Below are 23,787 nucleotides of genomic sequence, written 5' to 3' on the forward strand. Positions count from 1 at the left end.
ACATGTAAAAGTTCAAATATTATAAACATCCACCTTTACCAGGTGCAAAATCAAAGTGATGAACCCATTCGTGCATTAATAATAATAATCCATTGATATATATTATTCTGAAATAGGCCATTCCACATAAGTACTTTTTTTTAGGAAATGAACGTTTATGACTTTTAGTCAAGTAACATTTGGAAGGCATGACTTTTACTTGTAACAAAGTATTTTAGCATTGTGGTATTGCTACTTTTTTCAGGTGAGAATTTGAGTGTTTCTTCTAACTCTGGAAACCATTTAACAAAAAGAAAAACCTGATTAAAACAATCATTTTAATCTGTACCAATAAATCTAACATACTCATACAAACAAGGGCATGTTTACTCAATCATATTCTTCCTCAAGTGTTGAGGCAATCCCCTCCAATCCCCTCATTTTTCAACAAGGCCTGCAAGCCACACAGGGAGACATACAAAAATAATATAGTGTGTATGTGGTATGACTCCGCGGAAGATGGGAAAATGGGCTCTGAAGTCATTGTGCTTTTAGTATATTTTCTAAGGGTTAACAAAAACCTAAAAAGCAGTTGACAGTGTCGGATGAGATCATTTAAAATGTCACTTTTGTGGAGTATGTACAAAGACAGAAGAAACAAGAAACTTAAATGCATTGTCTTTACAACTGAAGTCTTTTAGCAGCTTTAGTACACCCTACAACAAAATAAGTGCTTTTTTTTGGCACAAACTCAGCTTTGAACGCTTTGTGTGTTCATGATCACAGCTTTATCCGATGGCTACATGGCCTTAAAAAAAAAAATCGTAAAACTTTGCTGCAGGAGGACACATTTCACACAAATTTTACCCAATTGGCAATTCCCTACTATAAATGTTAATCCAATAGTCCCAAATTTGACACTAACTAAAGAAAAAAGTCGGTTTTTCCCTTTTTCCTCTCCAATCTGTACTACATTTAGGGCATTGTGAAGTGTCTGCATTTGTTTGGGATACTGAGTGAACAGAAAGACAAAAAGTGACTTAATAACAAAGAGCATATTGATTCAAACTATGAACAAAGAATAATCTAAGTTTGAAAATAAATATTTTTTCCTCTCCATTAAAAAAAAAGAGCAAACGGAACAACATCTGTGTGTTTTCTTCGTCTTTCCACGGTTGCCCAACTCTCTCAGAGGCACTGAGAAATACGGACACTATTCTCTTTTCGATGGGCATGCAGTCCACAGGATCACAAGAACCCTGACAAAAGAATCCTGTGGAGCAGTATCCATTCACTTGTCGGCCGCTGGGTTGAAGATGATAATGGTTTACATCCACTGGAGCAAAAGAGACCTCAGCCTGAATGGACCATCTGCATCTCTTTTTCTCAGTCACTTTTTCTTTCTCTAAGCCACATAGTTGTACTGGTTGGGGTTCTCCTTGTCACGCTCCATATAGTCCCTGTCAATAAGAGACTCTATCCTCTTCTTCAAGTCAGCAGGCTGAAAGAAAAGAAAGGACAGAGAGCAGGTAAAGGTTAACACACGAGGCACATGCCAGTATATCTGCTTGTTTTTATACTTTGAGGTTGTTACAGTGACAAGAAGATTAATGCCAAGCCATCTTCCCGGGTAAATGACTATTAAAAAAGTATTTTCTTGTACAAACCAGTTTGGATCTGATTTCAGTAGATTTCTCCACAACCTATCAAACATTAATTCAACTTTTTGACAGTATTGTCAGCCTTTGGAGTGGTAGAAAATGACAGAAAATTTGAATATACCATTCAATTATGCAGTTATTGATTAATTGTTCAGCTGTTAAGTAACCAAAAATAGCAGTAAAACGATTTCTAAGTGCATTTAGAAACCGTTTCTCAGTTTCTTGGTTTGCCACCACAGCAACTGAACAATATTTACCAATAAAATGTCCCTCTAGGTCACATGTGTCAAACTCAAGGCCCGGGGGCCAAATCAGGCCCTTGGTGGATTTAATTTCGGCCCGCAGGATAATTTCTAATGTTTACTATTAGATCTGGCCCGTCGGTATATTGCACGCACACCTTGAGGGTTTCCTCCGCTCAGAGCCCGACCCCAAACATTGATGAACTTGCACCCAAGATGAGATGCCAAGTATCTGGCTTGAACTAGCATCACAGCAGCAAACTGAGATTAAATGGATGATTCCTGTTGCAGTTGTTCTCTCACGACAACAGGGCATGTTTGGTTTTCTCTTGGAGGGAAATTGTTTTTCTGAAGCTGTTGTTGGCCTGTGGAAAAATGTATTCATAAGAAATGACTCCGGAAAAGCTGCAGATAGAGCCATAATAAATTAATTCAACTGATTATTTAATGTTGAATGTTGTTTTTATAGGCAATAATTTAAGCTTTGTTAGTTCCAGGTTTAATATGTGCAATAAGTTCATTTCAATACGTTTGGCAGTAAACAGTCCGGCCCTCGACTAGTACCCATTTTTAAATGTTGGCCCACTGTGTATTTGAGTTTGACAACCCTGCTCTAGGTACATAATAAAGTCAAAATTCTTTAGGATTTAAGGACTGAAACTCTCAAACTTCAAACTGATACTGTATATAGACATAATAATATCATTCTGGTAAAAAATGGAAAGCAAAACAGCTGGTTTTAAATGACTCATAACAAAATAAACCCTGTGACTCTGCTTATGATAAAGCAAGTACACCAATTAGATAACAACACAACAGATACAGGGATAACATTATTTAGAACACTCATATCAACTCATATATACCAATTGAAATGTTTTGTTAATAAAGAGATCCAGTGTTGTGTTAATCACCTTGACAGGGAACTTGAGCTGGTTGTACACTTCAGACATCAAGAGATTATGGCTCAGAGTCTTCCTCATCTTCATGATCCGCACGATGGCAGCATCAATCTGATACTGACGATCCTGATAGACCCTTTCTGTGGTACTGGCTTGCTCCTCCACCTGAGGGAAGACACTCAGTTCAAATACTTCATCAAATACTATGAAAGGAGGAAAGTACGGTGGGATAGTATCATACCGTTTCTTTCATCTGGATCTGGTTTATTTTGATCCTGAAGAGCTTGTGTCTGAAGTCATCATTGCAAGAAAACTTGTCCCCATCCTCCACATCTTTGCTTTTTGGGATTTTGGTGATGACACGTGCCTTCCCACAAGCAAGTGACTGCAGAGTCCGGCGCAGTTCACTGTCCTCTGTAAACCCACACACACAGGGACAGTGTTTTACACACTCTCGACCTTGTTCTGACTTATGGTATTGAAATTGAGCAACTATTAGTCGAACCGCATAATCCTGCTTTATCCGACCATTTCTTAGTAACTTTTGAAGTACTGTTACTAGACTACAAAGCATTAGTCAAAAGCTCTTGCAGCAGAAACCTATCTGTTAGTGCTATAGCCACATTTAAGGAAGAGATTCAACCAATACTTAACTCGATAGCATGTCTGCATGTAGGGGAGGAAACTTATACAAAATGTACACCACCCCAAATTGATCATGTTGTTGATAGTGCTATAGATGCGCTGCGAATAAAATTAGATTCTGTTGCTCCTTTGAAAAAGAAGAAAATAAAACAACATAGATTAGCTCCATGGCATAATGCCGAAACCCGCAAAATAAAGCAAAAGTCTAGACAACTTGAAAGGATATGGCGTTCCACTAAACTTGAAGAATCTCGTTTAATTTGGCATATTACTCTCAATGAATATAAGAAAGCACTGCGTAAAGCGAGAGCAGCCTACTACTCTTCATTAATAGATGAGAATAAGAATAATGCAAGATTTCTTTTCAGCACTGTAGCCAGGCTGACAGAGAGCCACAGCTCGATTGAGCCTTCTATTCCCTTAGCACTCAGTAGTAATGATTTTATGTGCTTTTTTAACGATAAAATTGTTACTCTTAGAAACAAAATTAATGACCTCTTGCCTTCGACCAGTATAGTGTTATCAACAGCTCCCGGAATCGTAAGTTCTAATATTACACTAGATAGTAAACTAGAATGCTTTTCAGCCATTAACCTTGAACAATTACATTCAATGATTCTCTCTTCTAAACCATCAACGTGTATGTTAGACCCAATTCCAACTAAGCTGTTGAAGGAAGTTTTTCCATTAATTAGCACTTCTTTATTAAATATTATGAATATGTCTTTATTATCAGGCTATGTTCCACAATCATTCAAAGTAGCAGTGATAAAACCGCTTCTTAAAAAGCACAACCTCGATCCAGAGGTTTTAGCCAACTATAGACCTATTTCTAATCTTCCGTTCCTCTCAAAAATTCTTGAGAAAGCGGTCGCAAAACAGTTGTGTGATTACTTAAAAAACAATGATTTATTTGAAGATTTTCAGTCTGGCTTTAGAACACATCATAGCACAGAGACAGCTCTGGTTAAAGTCACAAATGATATTCTAATAGCCTCAGACAAGGGACTTGTCTCTATTCTTGTTTTGCTCGATCTTAGTGCTGCATTTGATACTATCGACCATGATATCCTATTGCAAAGACTAGAGCACTTAGTTGGCATACAGGGAACTGCTTTAGGCTGGTTTAGGTCCTATCTATCTGAACGCTCTCAGTTTGTACGTGTTAACGATGAATCTTCCACGCAAACCAAAGTTAGCCATGGAGTGCCACAGGGCTCAGTGCTCGGACCTATTTTGTTCACATTATATATGCTTCCGTTAGGCAATATTATAAGGAATCATTCTGTAAACTTTCATTGTTATGCGGATGATACTCAACTATATTTATCAATCAAGCCTGATGAAATGAATCATCTAAATAAAATTCAAGACTGCCTTAAGGACTTAAAAACGTGGATGACCTTAAACTTTTTGATGTTAAACACGACCAAAACTGAAGTTATTGTACTTGGCCCGAAGAATCTACGAAACAAATTATCTAAAGACATACTAACTATGGATGGCATTAATTTGGCCTCCAGTGAGACTGTAAGGAATCTTGGTGTTATATTTGATCAGGATTTATCCTTTAACGCCCACATAAAATCAATTTCAAGGACCGCCTACTTCCATCTACGTAACATTGCAAAAATCAGGCATATCTTGCCTCAAAACGATGCAGAGAAACTAGTCCATGCATTTGTTACTTCTAGGCTGGATTATTGTAACTCTTTATTATCAGGGAGTACCAAGAAGTCAATCAAGTCGCTTCAGCTGATTCAAAATGCTGCGGCTCGTGTACTAACCAGAGTTAGGAAAAGGGACCACATTACTCCTGTTCTGGCTGCCTTACACTGGCTCCCTATAGAACACAGGATAGAATTTAAAATTCTTCTTCTCGCCTACAAAGCCCTTAATGGGCAGGCGCCATCTTACCTTAAAGAACTCATTATACCCTACTGTCCTACTAGGGCATTGCGTTCCAAGAATGCAGGGTTGTTGGTTGTTCCTAGAATCTTTAAAAGTACAATGGGAGCCAGAGCCTTTTCTTATCAAGCTCCACATTTGTGGAATCAGCTTCCAGTTTGTGTTCGGGCGGCAGACACCCTATCCGTTTTTAAGAGTGCACTTAAGACCTTCCTTTTTGATAAAGCTTATAGTTAGGGCTGATTAGATTCAGCCCCTAGTTTTGCTGATATAGGCTTAGTTTGTCGGGGGACATCTTACTTCTTCCTTCTCTCTGTCTATACCCGTGTACACTCATGTTCCGATTAACCCAGCTTCCCCAAATGTCTTTCTTTTTGGTGTCTATATACGCTGGGATCCGGAGTCATGGATGATCCTGCGGTCCTGTGTCCTGGATCGCGAGCGCTGGATCTTGAGTCGTGGCTGTGGTCCTGGATCATAGGTCCTGGATGGATATCCTCGTGGATTCATCTTCCTATTATACACACATGCATTTCCAAACATTTGGACTACCTATGTTGCAAATGTATTATCTTTTCAATTTACACACGGCATCTATTGCACGTCTGTCCGTCCTGGGAGAGGGATCCCTCCTCTGTTGCTCTCCCTGAGGTTTCTCCCATTTTTCCCTTTAAAACTGGGTTTTCTTTGGAAGTTTTTCCTTGTACGATGTGAGGGTCTAAGGACAGAGGGTGTCGTATTGTCATACTGATATTCTGTACACACTGTGAAGACCACTGAGACAAATGTAACATTTGTGATATTGGGCTATATAAATAAACATTGATTGATTGATTGATTGATTTTACATCAGTGGTGCTGCATCACGAGTGCTTGACTATTGTAGTTATTTCTTCATGGAAGTGCTGCCAACCAAACGTTGATGTGAATGGGATAACACAAACCTATTCCGGTTGCCAGTTTGATCTCCTCCAGTGTGAACTCCTCTCCTTCGTTGAACATCAGCAGCACAAGCGTTTGGAAGAGGGACACCTGCAGCTCCTTCTTGCCCTTTTGTAAGAAAAATCCAAGAGAAGAAATAAATCAGAATCAGAAAGCCTTTATTTGTCTCTCAGCAGGTGTGGTTTAGTTTGAGTGAAGTGTGTTTTAACATTAAGCTTTATTCACTGAGTGAGCAAAACACCAGAGCATCCTATATATATTAACCAAAATTAGGGCATATGTAAGTTTTCAAAACACATAAAATAAGCTGAAAATAGGCAATTAGACATTCTTATCATTGCCAGTAAACAACAAAATGGTGCCAAAAAAAGGGGTAAATATGAGCGTGTAATGTTTCCATCATCTTCATTTGTTTGGCTGTTACATTTCCCAATAAAGTCAAAAGCCAGATAAAGATGGGTTTTTTGTTAAGTGGGAAAGACGCTTCAGTGATGTACCTCTTTATATTCAGCTTTTAAGACACAATGGCCGAGTGTAGACTGCCACTGCAGCTTTCTGCCGCTGTGTTTGCCCAGGTAGAAAGTCTTGAAGATCTCCTGTAGTCGCACCATCTGGACAAAGATAACAGAGGCTTTACAGAGCAACACTCACTAGATTTATTGCATGGCAGGTTGTAAAAACAGTATGTTTCCAGAAGATATCGCTATTTGCTCAGCAGCACTGACCTCAGCAGGCAGGTGCACTTCCATGGGGACATAGGTTGGCCAGTAACCCATCGTGAGGATGTTCACCGTCAGCTCAATGTTGCCTGGAATGTTTTGGCACTGCATGTACTGCGCAGAAACAAGTGACACACATGGGATGTTATCCTGCAGCCAAATGCAATTCTCCGCATTAGGTTATTACTATAAGAAACTGAAACCCTGTGTGGTGACTGGTGAGGGCGTGCTGTTTCAGGTGTCGGTGAGGTGAGGAGAGGAAACAGGATCCATGAAGCCAATCATAAATCCAAGAGTTTGAAAGCTTAATGGATTTCAAAACACTGCACAGAGGCTTTAGTAATAGTATGAGGAAGGATTGTACAACTCTTTTAGCAGTGATAATTGCTTTATCTAGCAAGAATGGCAAGACAACCAGTATAAAAAGCTTATATCATTACAAAGTAACCTACAAATTAGAAGTGAAGCGATTGCCTGATTAACCAGTTTGGAGATTAACATTACATAAACAGTTTAAGTCAACATAAACCTGTCCCTGTCACTCAAATGTGAATCTTTGAAAGTTCATTCGGGTGATCATTTGATGTCAGTTAAGCTGGAGGGGACACAGTGGATCATGTCATAGTCCATAATAGCCCCTTTCAAAATATATTTGAAGGGGCTATTATGATGTCCTTTTTTTTGTAAATCATCTGAAATATATATAAACTCAACAGATAAGCGATACATTAGGAATTGGCAGATTTTACGATAATGGAAATAATCTTTAGTTACAGCCCTTATAGCAAATATTCAATTGCCAGGTGACATTCCTTTTGACAAAGTATTAGCTAGGTACAAGGACCGGCATTTTGTTCTGCAGCCCTGTATCTTAAACCCTACCGCCCTAGTATAATGTCTGTAATATTAAACTCCCTTATACATCATCTCACCATCAGGACAATCCCATATGAAACTCACACGATCCTTTTACAGATTCAACCCACTTTTGTAGTTCCCACCTGTTTGAACTGCACCATGATGTCTTTAGAAAGCTCCATATCCTTGAACATGCCCTCCAGTTTGCTGGTGAACGCTGCTCCACATTCTGAGGAAACACAAGTCAAAAGTATTTAGGATCAAGAGTCCCCTTCTGAGATTTATTTCACGTTGTTTGTGACGTTTGTGTGTGTAAAGAAGTGACACTGAGGGATTAAACTCACCATGTTTCAGCTTCGACAACATAGATTTTTCAGCATCCACAGAGGCGCTTTTTCCAACCAGCAACCTTTTGGCAAGATCCTTTTTGTAAAAGGCTTCAAAAACATCCTTTCCTACAATGACAACACATCATAACATTAAGATCAACACAGAGTTCATAAACTCAAACAAATGTGATAGTAAAATAAAGTAACCATTACCATAGATGAATCTAAAAATAATCATTATTTTATCCAGCATCTTCTCCAGTTCTTCGTCTGTTGCTTCTTTGTTTCCTGCCCTTAACTTTGAATCCACGTGTTTTGCTGGAAACAAAAGTATATATTTGTACCACGTGTTAATGCATGAAGACTAGGATTATCAGCTGATTGCATGACACAGGAGGAGGTGTGAATGTGGGACATGTTAGCTGACCTATGAGCTCTGCAGGTTTATTTGGCCGTTTGTTGATGAATGTCTCGAAAGCCTCCTTCATGGCGTTGACAAACTTCTCGTTCTTTATGAAGCAGATGTCAATGACGTGATCCACCTTGTCCTTAAAGTCCAGCAACTCTTGCACCATTGTTTTGTCTTTTTCTGGATTGATTACGATTGTGCTTCCAAAAGCCTAGGTTTTGATTTTCAAGACATTGAAAACAGCAGTTAGCAACAGAATATGACAAACAGTTCCTGGCGCTTTTATCTCCGTTCATACCTTTATGTATTCTATCCAGTGCTGCAGGAGGACCTGCACGCCACCTCGCACTCGACTGAAGAGTTGATAGAGAAGAGACAGATCCTGAATTCTGTTCTCATCCAGCAGGTGAGTCAGACCTGAAAGTTTCCAACAAGAAAGATCAGGAATCAAGCTGCTTTTAAACTTTCAAGAGCCAGGCTGTGGTTTAAAAACATGTTTTTGCTTAGGAAGGTTCCTAAGGGTCGACATGAGAGAAAGGTATTTTTATACAATCATACTAACTGGGATTAAAGTCCACTCATAAATATGAGCTGTGTACCTTTTTGCAGAGTAGTCGTGAGATGTTCACCCAGCAACTGCTTCTCCACACTAGCAATGAGCGGTTTTCTGAACAGGGAAAAAAACCAACTCATGTTACAAATGAATCTTTGTGTTTGTGAAACTGCACATTGAATACTACAGTGTAGGACTCACTGTGTGCTCTGATCTAAATACGTGATGACTCTGTCAGCCTCCTCCTCCAGGCGCTTGCTGACATGATGGAGATAGTCTGGGACCTACAAAAAGAGAGCGGAAAGGAGCCATATTTGAATACATCAATCCATATGATTTGTTTAATAAAGAAAGTCAGACCAGTTTGAATAAAGTTATGTTGAGTCAAAAATCCTGGATCATAACTCTCACGCAACCAATCATTTCATGTGTTTCAGTTTTTAATGTAATTTAAATATGTAAATACTGACATAATGAACTATATGTGACAGCTAAATCTTGATTGTGCATATATATCACACACAGCATCAGTACTATTGAGAAAATGTGTATATACATTTCTATTTTACTCTCTTCTTACTTTCTGTCTGAATCAAGCGAAATCTTTTTTCAGCTGAGATGAAGGAAACCCTTCAGTCTTGTACTACATTCGGATCTCCTGTAGCTATGGATGTTAGTGTTCTTGTGTGATGAAGTCCTTTCAGTTTCATTCTGAGTAACTAAAATAAAGATCATGTTCTAGATGCAAACATATCATAATACTGGACATAAATTGTGTGACATTGTGTCCAGTCTTGTAAAAAAGAAACCATGGAAACAAACAATATAACCAGAGTACGGTGGTCCACATAAATCACCTCTCTCTCCTGCATCAGCCTCTGTCCCTCTGCAGCGTACAGGCGATTAGTTTCCTCCAAAAAGCGTTGCTCAAAGGAGTCTTGATAAATCTGTCAGGGATGGAGAGAACACAGGTTTAATTAAAGCCATTTGTCAACAAGAGACTGACAACTCATCACACCCCGGTTCAGGTGATAATCACAAATACCACAGCTGCTAAAGCATCACTTTTCTTTTAGTACAGGAAGTGTTTGGATCATTAATATAAAAAGTAATAGTCTGTTACCTGCAGGTCAGAGAGCATGCTCAGCAGGCTCCTCAGTAAAGTGCGGTCTATCGCTTCTCCGTTTCGCTCCATCTCTATGAGCAGCAGTATCCCGTCGATGGTTTTACACTGGACCTTCAGATCGCTGATGATGTAGAACCTGAACAGCTCCAGACCCATATCCCTGCACACCACAGAAGTTGTTCAAACTTTTTTTTTTAAACATATGAATCTGCTACATGCTAATGTACAACAGCAGACTTCAGGGATCACTCACCAGATAGATGGCAGCATTGAGTTTTGTAAAACATAGGTACGGTCCAAAAACAAAAATATACTCCTAATCATGATCTGTGAAACAAAGACAGACATAAAAAGTTAGGAAAAAGCTGTGATCACATTGTTATTCTTTTTCAAACATGTTGTTGTTTGATGAAAACAGTTGTAAGATGGCTTCTGTGAGTTAACTTTTGAATTTTGAGAAAATAACCATGATCTTAAATTGGGTTTGAGACTTTACAATACATTTAATATTTATGTTTTAAGTCCCTCAACTTCATGGAAGTTCAATATTCAAATCAGTATTAGACAATTTAAACAGGAACATTTGACAAACAAATCACAAGGAAAGCAGACCTTACATAAACAGACTTTCAAGGGATATGAAAGCCACCACTTCACTTGTAAAAGTTATGAAACATACCATTTGTCTGCAGTGATCTTGCCAGCATTTGTCAATTTTCTTTAGGAAAAGCACACTGTCCAAGGCATCCGTATGGACAACATTAAGGAAGAAGATATGTTTTGCAATATGACTGCATGATCATCAATAAGCAATACAATACTACGATAGATCTACAGACAGAAATATGAAGATGAATAAAATAGTGAAGGATATTCTCTGAATTGCTCAATTTGTGACTTGATGTGGTCTTCACACACGGCCCTCAGCTGTTTGTAAAGCTTGGCAGATATCTTATGGGAGCACAGGTTCTCAACTGCCTGAGGGGACAGAAAGAAAAGTGTCAAAAAGGAAACTTTAGTTATGTGTTTCCTCTGGGGGGTGAACAGGTCAGTAGTGATACCTGATAGAGCTCTTCTAGGTTGTACTTGATTGAAGTGCTGTTCTGTATGGCCTCCACCGCCTCCTTCAGCTTCTGCCAGGTCTCCTGTGTGTAGTTCTCAGGCAATTTGGGTTTTTCTGTGTGCAAAAAAACCCACAAAACAGTTCTTATAACAATAAAACAGTGGACCTCACTGAACCATAATGCCACTAAGCCAGTGCTATTATAAAAACTATTATAGCAAGATGGTCCTGACTATAAAATAAATAAACATGGTTATTGAATGTTGTTATTAGACATGCTATAGCCTCAGATTTGCACTGGTTTGTTTTTGGATGTGTATATTTATTTACTTTTCATCCCTTTATTGTAAATCACTTTGTACTGCACCCACTGTATGAAAGGTGCTGTATAATAAAGTTAAATTATTATAACTATTAATAATGAGAATGCGCCATCTCATTAAATTCATCTAAAAAAAAAACGTAGGTTAAAGTTCCCAATCCTACTCTATAATCCTGTTACTTCAGGAGAGCAATTACAACTTCATTTTAGATATGTTATATGTACACATTAAGCTTGGCAGTTAGAAACTATATTTTTTAGTTTGACTTTAGTCTTTATAGTCTTATTTGGATGTCCTATTATGATAGATAGCTAGAACCTATTTGATGATAAATGAGTGCCTCTAATACATTATTTTCCTAACATATCAAAAATATGTATGCCTAGTACATTTCTGTTTACTGAGCCAAGAGTCATTCCCATATTGACACAATTAAGGAAATGTATATTTCCTGACAGATTTGACCTTATAGGAGAGCACTGATTCAGCCAGGTTTCTATTATTGTTACATTTACATTGAATTACAGCCTTCAGGTCCTTTTACAGCCAATCTCACATCACAATAACAGATTAAATGTTCCACTGTGGACTTGTTAAAAGTTTATATTGCTGATGTTTTGGAGCTTATAGCACAGTATCTCACTGTTTTGTGTGTGGTACCTTTGAAGTTCTTGATGACTAGTTTCTTGGCCGCCCCGGGTTTACTGTTGGAGAAGGTCCCGGAGGAGCCTGCGGGCTTCGTCAGTCCGTTCGCATGGTGTCCCGTCCCGACACCGGGCAGGAACACGGCTTTGCTTTTGTTATTGGAGCAAGAAGCAGCAACGACGGCCGCGGCAGCAGCCTCCTCAGCCATTTTCACATCCAGTCCAATGATATCCACTGAATCCTCAAACCTCAACTTCTTCTGGATGTGCAGCGGGGAGCAGGAGGAGGAGGAGGAAGAAGAGGAGGAATTCAGGGACTTGTCAGCAGTGTCTTCCCTCTCAGAGCCGTTTATTTTCCTCTTCTTCGGGGATGTGATATTACCGCTGTCGGGTTTGACATCAGTAGCCACTGGTCTAGCCTCCTGGGTTGGCGGTGGTGGGGGATTAGGGGAAGATAAACCTGTTGGAAACATGAAAAAACGGGGATACTAATTCTTTAACAGATTGTCTTTTTCTGGTGATCCAAAACTTCCAAGCTCGCCGGGAGATGAGCTCAGTGTCCGATAGCTTGTGTGTGTCTCAACGCGGACGGAAGGTCCCTTTTACCAATATAAAACTGATAATAAACAGTAAACTACTCGGCTTCACTTGGACCTAGCCTTGTCGCTTTCTTGTTATTGCTGGCAGGAGAAGAAAGATGGTCGGCTATTGCTTCCTCTTTTCGCCTCTCGTGTCTCACCGCGTTGCACAGTCGTTAAGTATGAGCGGTTAATAACTGAAGCAGCCTTCAGATACTTATTCACAGAATAAATGTAACTACAGCAGAGAAATAGTCTCATGTGATACTAAAACACCCGTCGGAAAACAGGGAGGAAATTTCGCTCAAAAAAGCTAGTCGGTGACCTACCGGAAGTACTTTGTACAAAAAGTACTTTTTACACAAGCGTGTTTTTTTCGTGCAGAAAACAGTACTGTTATCTCTGGCCACAAGATGGCGCCATGTCACTGATCACCACGGACTGATGTCACGTTTACCATCATGAATTAAGCAAATATGAATGAATAAATACATATATTTAAAGGGAAATGTACTGTCTAATGTATCTATCTATATATATATATATATATATATATATATATATATCATTATACAGTGTATATATATACATTATTATATTTTTTCATTATAAGACTAATTGTACTCTTGTTTATTGCGCTCGCTTTACATTTGTTTACATTAATTTAGACCACATAAAGTATTATCTTGCTATTATTTCACAACATTTTTGTTACCATTACTTAGAATTAAAAAAAGTTTAAAAAGCATATCAACACCTAAATAATTCGATGCACATACATTTAAAAGTTAATTCAAAGTGCGTTGTACAAGCATTAAAAACAAAGTTAACAAAATGGAAAAGAAGACAATTCCCCAAATAGATAGAAGGTGGTTAAATCCTACATTGGAACTACAGTTGTTGATTTCAATAAAGGTTCTATAAAAAAAATGGTTACTTGGGTGACAGAAGACCTGCCGTGTAACGTAAACAACTGTCGTAAAATGAAGCAAACCCTTACAACTCTGGCCCTCCACTGCTAAACAGGCGTGGAAGTAGAGAAGCATTTCTTGATATATGAACTGTCTTCTATTATCTTATTGTGTTTAACACACACATATTTGCGCAGTAAGTCCGGACAAGCTTTGTGGAAATTGAGGAACGCGGAAACCGTTACAGCGACCAACGAGGATGTTTAAAAAGTACGTATGTGATGATTTCTGTGTTGTAACGTTAGCTAACCACAGCTAGGTGGCTAACGCTAACTGATTAGCAAGTTAGTTTTGTTGTATGCTCAAGTTCAATTAATGAGACAAACATACATCATTTATAATATCGGTAAGGTCCTGTGCTATTGCAGTAGAACGGGCCTGGAAAACATATCTGTTAAAATGTATCATTCATATGTGATCTAGATATTATTCATTCATATGTCTTAACTAAGCAATACGGCCCTTATATCACAATGATGAAATTCACCTTTCTTCTAATTAGGTAAAGCTATCTATTTTTTCAGATGAGTTGTAATGAGAGTGAGAATTACACTATTATTCATGTTTTAGTCTGGATGAGATTTAAGAAGAAAGCCCACTTGCTTGTGTATGTATTTATGTATCTACTTTTTTAGAAAAAACAAGTTAGAGCATTCTGTTGTATCTCTTAAAACTACAATTGAATCCCCTTTCCAAATATCTGTAATCGGTGGGTGTCATTGCTTTTGGTTCTTGGTTTTTAAATCAAATATCATAATTAAACCAACACAATAGTTACTGCCAATATTGGCCACAATGTGGAATCAGTGAGCTCATGTTGTGTATGTTTTTCACATGTTTAGGCCTACAGTATATTAGTTATTTCACTTGAAAAATAAGTACAGCTTTGTTGTCAAATGTGACGAGCAGTTGCCTTTGTTTTGTTTTTAATGGCTGTATTTGTATCTATACTAAAAGCACTCTGTTTACTGTTTCAGATTTGATGATAAGGAAAATGTGTCGAACTGTATCCAGCTGAAAACATCAGTGATCAAGGGCATCAAAAATCAGCTATTGGAACAGTTTCCAGACATCGAGACATGGCTCAATCACATAATGCCAAAAAAAGACCCTGTCAAAATCGTGAGATGGTATGATTCAGTTATTTCCTTCTTCAGTTTTCTTAAATGCAGTGTGTTTTTAGTGGATTGCCTTTTACATTTGTAATATTTCTATTGTTATCCCCACAGCCATGAACACATTGAAATCCTGACAGTGAATGGAGAACTGCTCTTCTTCAGACAGAGAGAAGGACCATTCTACCCGACCCTCAGACTGTTGCATAAATGTAAGATCCTAAAATGCCAACTAGTATATGGTTGTTTATAATATTAAATGCCATAAGTGGACTAAGAAATCTTACTGAGAAGAGGCAGGCATCAACAAAAAAGGAGCTCCATGCACACAATTAACAAAAAAGAAAAAAGGTTAGATCTGCCCTTCAGAAGGCAGTGATTATAAGGACCTTTTCATTTCTGTAATGCAGTGTGCCTTTGTGTGTTTTGGTTATGACTTATTGATCACAAAGCTAAGTAAAAGTCTTCCTTCTCTTTTTTCCAAGATCCTTTCATTCTTCCCCACCAGCAAGTAGACAAAGGAGCCATTAAGTTTGTCTTAAGTGGAGCCAACATCATGTGCCCCGGGCTGACGTCGCCAGGCGCTAAACTCTACCCAGCTGCAGCTGACACAGCAGTTGTATCCTTTTAAACATGAGGCTGCATGTGGAAGTGGTTTGATTTTCACACAAAAAATATATTTGTGAAGTGTTCTTGTGCTATCAGGGTGTCCGCGGGGTCTTAAAGAGTATTAAAAGTTGATAAATCAATTTAGTGAAAAGTATTAAAGGGCATTTTCCAAGGTGTTACATTTTGTAGCTTGTTTTCAATAAGTGTATAAATTGTCCAAAGAGGTTGTATTCTACAGTGTGCCTGAATGTAATCACTGCGTAGGTGTGTAGTGTGATTCTGTGTCGTTTATTTATGACATCCCGTTGGATTTGACGTCATCTGAACAAGACATCGCACGCTCACTGCTTGATAGCGCGCGAAGGTCTGTTTACGCCGGGTGTTAAGCAACATGGTTATGGGGAAATGCAAGTTTGCGTCCAAATGGTTGGAAGATAAGGAGGAAGGACAATCAATACTGTGTATAGTCAATGTGAGGTAAAGTGTGTCGCCAATGTAACCGGTTGAAACTCGAAGTGGCGACGAGTTCTTAAAATGTATGGAAAGGGTCTTAAAAGGTATTACATTTGACTTCAGGATTCCTGCATATACTCTGGCTATAGAGTTAATTATTACTTCCAAATCTACAACAAAAATCTTTGTACAAATGTTTCTTTAACAACTGGATGCAGGCCATAATGGCGGAGGGAAAACAATTTGCACTTTGTGTTGGCATTATGAAGATGTCAGCAGACAGCATGTAAGCCTTTCTTTCACATTTAAAAAAAGCATTAAAACATCCTTTCTGCTCTTTTGATGAATAATAATCTTTTTTTTTTCAAACAGAGAGAAAGTCAACAAGGGAATTGGTATTGAGAACGTTCATTATCTGAATGATGGATTGTGGCACATGAAGACGTATAAATGATGACATCACCACCTGCAACGCCTGCCCCCACACCCCTCCCCCACAGAAAGTGCGGTGCTCGCATGGGCTCCACGTCACCTGTTTACACCTAAGGACTTAGCTGTGTAACCTGCTGAAGGCTTTGAATTATTTGCCATTATGCACAAATAAATGAAAGATCTTGCTTTAAACCTCAATCGCAGTTATTATGCATTGTATCCAGTTTTAGATGTGAACGTAGCCTCGCCCAGTCATCAATGGGTAAACATGAGAACATTGTTTTACTTTTGACTTCAGGTTAAACTTCCAGGATATTATATTAAGTTGATGTTACTGTGCTATACACAACTAAACTGTTGTGTGACAGCAATCTACAGGAGGATAACCATTACAATGTCAAGCTGTTTCAAGCACTTTTCAATGTCAAGCTCAGAGTTTCCAGCCCCTTTAGAGACTGTGTTTACTTGCTTTCACGTAGTTTGTAGTTGGAGTAATGACGTGGCCTTTACTCACTAACCAGGATCTGAGGATAATTGCATGAAGGAGTGGCAGAGTGAGTGTGCAGATTTTAGACTGGTTATGCTGCTTCTATTTGCGCAGTAATGCTTTACATCTATTTTGATTTGAGGTGATAGTCTAAGATAAATAATTCTCATACAAAAGCTAAACAAAAAAATCTACCACCATTAAGGCAACACTGCAATATTTTATTCTCTTCTTGCCTAGTTGCAGAAAAATATGTACATTTAGTTTCAAGATTACAAGAACATTTTGGTCAAGGCAAAACAAATGTTAACAAAGCTAACGGTACATTTGAACAGAAATCCTTCACAGTATGTTTACCAGGTTTGCAGCAACAGCCCAACATGTAATCAGTAATTCATTTGATTTATTATCACCCAAATGTAACATTTCTTAAAAGTACTTTATCTGATAATCACATCTTTTTTTGTTCAGTAACACAGGACAATAGAAATATACTGAATATTAGGGCTGCACGATATATTGTTTCAGCCATTGCAACACAGGATGTGATCATGTAAGACAAACAAACTCAAACAAGTCATGCTCAAACTTCTTTGCTGCTTGAAACAAAAGGAAAAATCACTTAATTTAACATGACTATTCTCAAAGGAAGATCTGTCCAATAGAACATAAATTACTCCAACTTTCGAATTCTTTCATACAAGAATGTGTTCATAGTGAGAGATATGCAGGTTCTTCATGCACAGCAAACAACCAATCATAATCATTTTAATCAATTAGAAACAAAGCAGGGTCACGAAAATGGGCGAGGACCACGAGAAAAATCGTCAAAAAAGGAAGATCAGTTCAGTAAAATCTTTCGGCTACAGAATCTACCCGTCTGTATACTTCAACATCGTGCAGCCCTAGTGAATATACTTTCCCCAGATGTAAACACTGAGGTACATCATTCCAACTTCCAGAGAATCTAGTCTCATGGTACAAGTTTGCTAAATGTCCCTGCTCTATCTACATTTAAAAGAACCGCACACTCATCACCTCAGTTCAACAACACCACACATGCATTTCAGGTGCTCATTGTGCCAACTGCAAAAGGTACAAATATACATAAAAGAGTTATTCCCACCCAGGATCCATTTTACAAACATAATTAGAAAAACATCTCAACAGTTAAGTTTGCCATCATAGAAGCAAAAAACATTTCAAATGCCACGTACATATTAAAAGGAAAGAGTCTCTAGTCGTTGTCTGAACCTTCAGGAGGTTGAAATACTAACAAGTCATGGAAGTCGTGGCCGTAAGGACGAAGTCTGTAAACTCCGAACATCATAACCTGCATTTGATTGGGCGACATCTCGTTAAACGTGACTGCCAGGTCGGAGCAGCAGCCCTCCACCACATTAGTGGGGTTGTCCCTCATGCTGTCCGTTATTAAGCTGTCCACACTCTTGCTGTTAAAGAGGCCCTTTCCGTGAGAGTCTTCTCCGTTCTCTGCGAACACACCGGTGTATTTGAGACACACTGCCAGCTGCTTGTCCTCACTCATCGCCCACAGGGCGTGTCCTCTTTCTGGACATTTTTCTTCATCCTCCAACACATTCACTAGCCTTTTCAGCGCTTCATAACTCAGAACGATGCCACTTTCATACGCCACATACTCCAGCTCCCCGGACTTCATAGCGTTGCCCAGGTAGAAGGGCTCCTCGGGGTCTTTTGTGAGCACCAGGTGTTTGAGGTTCTCGATGATGGCAAACGTGGTCGCTTTTGCCACAAAGAACCAGCGCAGATCTCTGGCGTTCTCATAGGCATGCTTCAAAGCTTTACGTAGCCTCGCCCAGTCATCTTTTTCATTTAAGTCTACCGCCTCCAAAGCCTTGGAGGACTCGGAGGTGTAGAACACAGCCTTGTCACAGTGTTTACTCCAGGTGTCCAGCGCAGTCGCCCAGTAAACCAGGATCTTTGGCTGGACCATGATGATGCAAGACACCCGGACTTGATTCACCAACTCCAGCACGCGACCGTCCGAGAGGCGAGTCAGCTCGTCTTTACTCGGGGCCTTGACGTGATGATGATGATGTTCGCCCGGCCCGTGCTCTGTGGCGGGGCTGAAACTACCAAATAGTGAGAGTCCCAAGCAGAAGATGCCGCCCATGGCCATCCCCTTCATGAAAGAGCCTCCTTCAGACAACATGTTGACAGCAGACACTGAAAGGGAGAGAAATAGCCAAACATTAGCTGAAAAGGAATGCTTCTCAGAATAAACTAGGATCTTAAAATATAGTTTGATTAATCTGAAATAATCTTTAATTTTCCCAAATTAAGGTTGCTCTAATGATCTCATATTGGGCGTAAATCATTCACAGATTCTGAACTGTACAACATGTGCGAGCTTGCATACATAGAAAAGCAAAAACATACATTATTACTGTTTTTACACCAGCTAGACGTTTGTTACAGAAATGATTGTAAGATTTGACTTATAAAGCCCTTCATAGAGCTTTTGCTGTAAGGGTTTCTTAATTATAAAATGACATGCTTGATAAACTAAACTTATGCAAAGTCTTTTATAACTTTATTTAATCTGGGTGAAGTTCTCTAGCTGTGTGTATTTATACATATTCAACAGCTGTGTAACATGTATGTTCGTTTATGACTGGAAAGACTAAAACACTTCAGGGCAGAATTACACTAAACCTTGAAGAGTGAAGGCAGAGACACAATGCTCCACCAAGGCCATCACTTATAACCAGTTGAGCAGCTGTGACTCTTAGAGAGCACATTGTGAAGCTGCATTGTTATCCACAACTCGGTATCTAGAACAAATGAGGAAGCTGCACTTACTAAGTTTAACTGTGATCTGCTGGCTTATTTGTAAAAAATAGAACAATTGTATCTATGATCAATTGTTCATTAGGGAAAGGAGATGAAATTACTAAGTTTTGTCCACATACAAAACAAACATGACATGTGTACTATCATCAAAGGTACACGTATGAGGAAATTATATGGGGTAAATTGTGAATACAGACAGAAAGAAGAATACAAATAGGAAAGGAGCAAACAAATAGTCTTATGAAAGCTATTTTAAAGACTATATATACACAAAATATAATTATGTGAGAAGCTGTGTAGCTCATGTGTAATGCCGTGCGTGACAACTTTACTGCTGTGACAGTAGGTTTAGGAGTCCTATTTATGAATTTGCACTGTCCAATCTGACAGATAAACTAAACTATTTCTATACAACGAAGGAAATATAGTTGAGTATAACTCGTTAAGCTTGTTTGTCGACATTTTATCCATTAAGTATGAACAGCTAGCGTTAACATTAGGTCACTTCATAACATTGAATCCGAGAGTTTTTAAAGTCTTACCAGCTGATAGCTAACTGTTAGCTTCCTGTCTCCGTAGCGTTTACACTAAACGTCTTGTTAGCAACATACCTAAAACAAGTAAAGAATATATACTGTACCTAGCAGGAGTAATACGCCCGTGTGAGAAAGTGTCCTGCTTCCTTCCTCCTTTCAGCTGCCAATGCTCCTGTCCGTCGTCAGGAGAGTTAATTAACAGCTAGGTGCATGTTCCAAACTGACGGCAACTTCCGGGTCTGAAGTCACGTGACTCTGCTGAGGTCACATTCCTTTGTTTATGTTTTTATATATGCCTCAAAATTAATGTTCTTTTATTTGTTTTATGTTGATCATTGTTAACTGATTGCTGGGTTGATTATGATATATGTAGGCTAAAGCAGCTGAAAAGATCAACCTTTCATATTTAATAGGGGGCAACTCTGTCGTGTATAACATGACTTAATTTTACGTGCATTTTTGTAGTTTTTTGCGCAAAAGTCCAGTTTTAATTTGGAAGATTTGAATTTGTTTGCAAAATCAACAAAACGTTCCTATTTTAAATATAACAAGTTGTTATTTGTGCTGATGCATGTTACTATCAATCAATCAATCAATCAATCAATGTTTATTTATATAGCCCAATATCACAAATGTTACATTGGTCTCAGTGGTCTTCACAGTTTGTACAGCATATCACTATATCAGTATGACAATACGACACCCTCTGTCCTTTGACCCTCACATCGTACAAGGAAAAACTTCCAGAGAAAATGGGAGAAACCTCAGGGAGAGCAACAGAGGAGGGATCCCTCTCCCAGGACGGACAGACGTGCAATAGATGCCGTGTGTAAATCGAAAAGATAATACATTTACAACATAGGTAGACCAAATGTTTGGAAATGCATGTGTCTATAATAAGAAGATGAATCCACGAGGATGTCAGCAATCTTGTGGGAGCCATGGTGAGAGTCTGGCAGGACCGCAGAGACAGGTTCAGCCACGACTCGAAGTCCAGGACTCAGGATAGAGGATCGAGGACACACGACCACAGCAACAGGATTAGCATTGACTCAGGATCCCGGCGTATATGGACACTGTGAGATTGACCGTTGAGCGGCCCGGACCAAGCAAGGAGGCAGAGGCAGAACGTCCAAAAATATAACCCGACGTGGGCATTTATTAAAATCAGGTGCACAAAGTTCACAGCCTCAATCCTGCTGTTCTCCTTGCACACATCCTGCAGCCACAAGGATCTCACACACAGTCCCTGCCTCCCCAACAGACAGGGAAACAGAGCCTAAATACACACACTCTAATCAGCACAACAAGACACAGGTGAGGGGGGAGGAGACAACACAGGACAGGTGCACACAATCATCAGCCACAGACAACATATATTGTGCAATCACGCTAATAAAGTGCAATATTACCCGGCCTGAAGCCGTCAGTCCATAGTGACGAAGTTACCTTCGTCACAGACACAACAAAAATAGATTTGGGGGAAGCTGGGTTAATCGGAACATGAGAGTCCACAGGTAGGCCTACAAACAGCCAGAAAGACGGAGTAAGGTGCCCCCCCCCAACAGTCCAAGCCTATGCCGCTAAACTAACGTGTCTACTACATACATGCACTCCCTTAGGATAGGTTGAGGGAAAAGGGTAGCAAGTAAGAAGTAGGAAACAGAGATGGAGAGCAGGGGCGGCGCCAGGGGGGAGCTAGGGGGTGCTGAAGCACCCCCCAGGATTGCCAAAGCACCCCCTAAGCACCCCCAATAAATATATATTTTTTCGCCCCGAAAATTATTATTATTATTTTTATTAAATTAAATCAGAAAAATTCTTGATTACATCAATGCAAATGTGAAACAAACAAATGTTTGACGAAAAACATAAAGCCAACATAGGTGATATGATTAGGCCAATGGCCAGCAACCATTACATGTTTGACCTACTCATAGGCTAAAGTACTTTGTGACACTTGAGTGACTTCCTGTTAGCTGGAGCCCCAAATTATTTGCTAACAGCAAAATGACAAATGGATCGTTTTTTAGTCCTTAAACGTCCACGTGTGGACACTCAATCAAAACCAACTGAAAGCGAGAGGGATTGTGCACATAATAGGCCTTGTGAGTACAAGTAGCTTACTTCTGGGTCTCTGTGTTTCATTCAAGCTCTGCTCTGTGTGTGTGTGGCACGAGCTATTTTGTGTGTGTGCGCAAGCGAGTGAGAGAGAGAGCTCGCGCACCGGTGGGTATCTACCGGAGATCGTTGTGGTTAGCATCTGGTGCTAGCTAGCCAAGCTAACGGATATAAGGAGCTTTTACGACAACAAGGTGGAGGGAGAACTCTCTCTTGTCAGACGGAGAGTCTCAGATAACCTCAGCTCAGGTGAAGTAAAGGACTCTCAGTGTTTAGATAGTTAACTGTAATCTAGTTATCTCAGTGGGTCTCAAACGGTTTGTTTTAAAAGGGGAGTGATTTGTAAGATATCTATAAAGAAATAGAAAATCTGTTTACAGTTCTGTTTCATATGTATGTTGAGAGATGTATCCATATATCTCATCATTTTGCTCTCAAAATGCACCAGATTGATGCTTTTAACTTCAATATTTAAAAAAAAATCTTCCCGGGACCCCACTAGAGGAGGTGAGGACCCTCCTAGAGGAGGTGAGGTCCACTTCCCACTTGTAAAAATAGCACTTTACCCCTGCTTACACCTGTATGCCGTGAGCTGATTACCGAGCATTCATTGTAACAGTCGCGGGTACACTGTGTGTGCGTGTGGGGAGTGTTGCAGTAGAACATTCAACTGTAGCGCTGGTACATTAATGGGAAACCCTTAATGTTTGAGCACCCTCTATGAAACGTCAAAGCTACCCCACAGCACCCCCTAGAGAAAATCTCTGGCGCCGCCACTGGTGGAGAGGCACAGGGAGAAAGGTCCCTACTGGAACCTGAATTGGTTAGAGGTAAGGAGTAGGTATGTGGCTACGTTCCACACTCCCTGGCCGGGCTAGGCCTTCTCTGCAACCTGTTACCCTCTATTAGAACCTCGAGAGGTCAGAGAGGGGAAAGGTTTTGGATAAAGCTTTAAATATAAGATCTAAGTTTTTAGGATTTAAGTGAAAGAGTAAGAACTAAAATGTATAGGTGAAGAGGCACAACGTATCTACGTCAATGCACTCTTATTCGATTATTTTATTTTATCACTATAAGCTTTATCAAAAAGGAAGGTCTTAAGCATACTCTTAAAAACGGATAGGCTGTCTGCCGCCCGAACACAAACTGGAAGCTGATTCCACAAATGTGGAGCTTGATAAGAAAAGGCTCTGGCTCCCATTGTACTTTTAGACTCTAGGAACGACCCACAACCCTGCATTCTTGGAACGCAATGCCCTAGTAGGACAGTAGGGTATAATGAGTTCTTTAAGGTAAGATGGCGCCTGCCCATTAAGGGCTTTGTAGGCGAGAAGAAGAATTTTAAATTCT

The 23,787-nt window shown here is 39.5% G+C and overlaps 3 protein-coding genes across 4 annotated transcripts; 1 reads left to right on the top strand and 2 right to left on the bottom strand.

Moving 5' to 3' along the window:
* Positions 1 to 303: 303 nt before the first annotated feature.
* Positions 304 to 13,209, bottom strand: cul4b (cullin 4B). 2 transcript variants are annotated; one of them, XM_034092900.2, is made up of 20 exons: positions 12,320 to 13,209; positions 11,335 to 11,450; positions 11,148 to 11,251; positions 10,953 to 11,022; positions 10,527 to 10,600; positions 10,271 to 10,433; positions 10,005 to 10,094; positions 9,349 to 9,431; positions 9,194 to 9,261; positions 8,893 to 9,011; positions 8,613 to 8,805; positions 8,399 to 8,503; positions 8,201 to 8,311; positions 8,000 to 8,085; positions 7,005 to 7,112; positions 6,777 to 6,890; positions 6,282 to 6,387; positions 3,026 to 3,198; positions 2,797 to 2,949; positions 304 to 1,480 (listed from the first exon to the last, which is right to left on the bottom strand). In XM_034092900.2, the coding sequence occupies exons 1-20, from the start codon at positions 12,774 to 12,776 to the stop codon at positions 1,385 to 1,387; spliced, it is 2,589 nt and encodes an 862-aa protein (XP_033948791.1). In that variant the 5' UTR covers positions 12,777 to 13,209; the 3' UTR covers positions 304 to 1,384. The 2 variants fall into 2 exon arrangements, with proteins under 2 accessions (XP_033948791.1, XP_071060712.1); XM_071204611.1 differs by lacking the exons at positions 304 to 1,480; positions 2,797 to 2,949; positions 3,026 to 3,198 and adding an exon at positions 3,206 to 3,556.
* Positions 13,210 to 13,862: 653 nt separating this feature from the next.
* On the top strand, positions 13,863 to 16,653 carry mcts1 (MCTS1 re-initiation and release factor). The gene is made up of 6 exons (XM_034092887.2): positions 13,863 to 14,062; positions 14,830 to 14,982; positions 15,082 to 15,179; positions 15,453 to 15,586; positions 16,248 to 16,315; positions 16,402 to 16,653. The coding sequence occupies exons 1-6, from the start codon at positions 14,052 to 14,054 to the stop codon at positions 16,481 to 16,483; spliced, it is 546 nt and encodes a 181-aa protein (XP_033948778.1). The 5' UTR covers positions 13,863 to 14,051; the 3' UTR covers positions 16,484 to 16,653.
* A 495-nt stretch (positions 16,654 to 17,148) lies between these two features.
* On the bottom strand, positions 17,149 to 20,547 carry c1galt1c1 (C1GALT1-specific chaperone 1). The gene is made up of 2 exons (XM_034092596.2): positions 20,421 to 20,547; positions 17,149 to 19,153 (listed from the first exon to the last, which is right to left on the bottom strand). Exon 2 carries the CDS (start codon positions 19,137 to 19,139, stop codon positions 18,186 to 18,188), a length of 954 nt encoding a protein of 317 aa, XP_033948487.1. The 5' UTR covers positions 19,140 to 19,153; positions 20,421 to 20,547; the 3' UTR covers positions 17,149 to 18,185.
* Positions 20,548 to 23,787: the final 3,240 nt, after the last annotated feature.

This window comes from Pseudochaenichthys georgianus, chromosome 10 (genome assembly GCF_902827115.2).
Source record: "Pseudochaenichthys georgianus chromosome 10, fPseGeo1.2, whole genome shotgun sequence".
Classification (NCBI taxonomy): Eukaryota; Metazoa; Chordata; class Actinopteri; order Perciformes; family Channichthyidae; genus Pseudochaenichthys; species Pseudochaenichthys georgianus.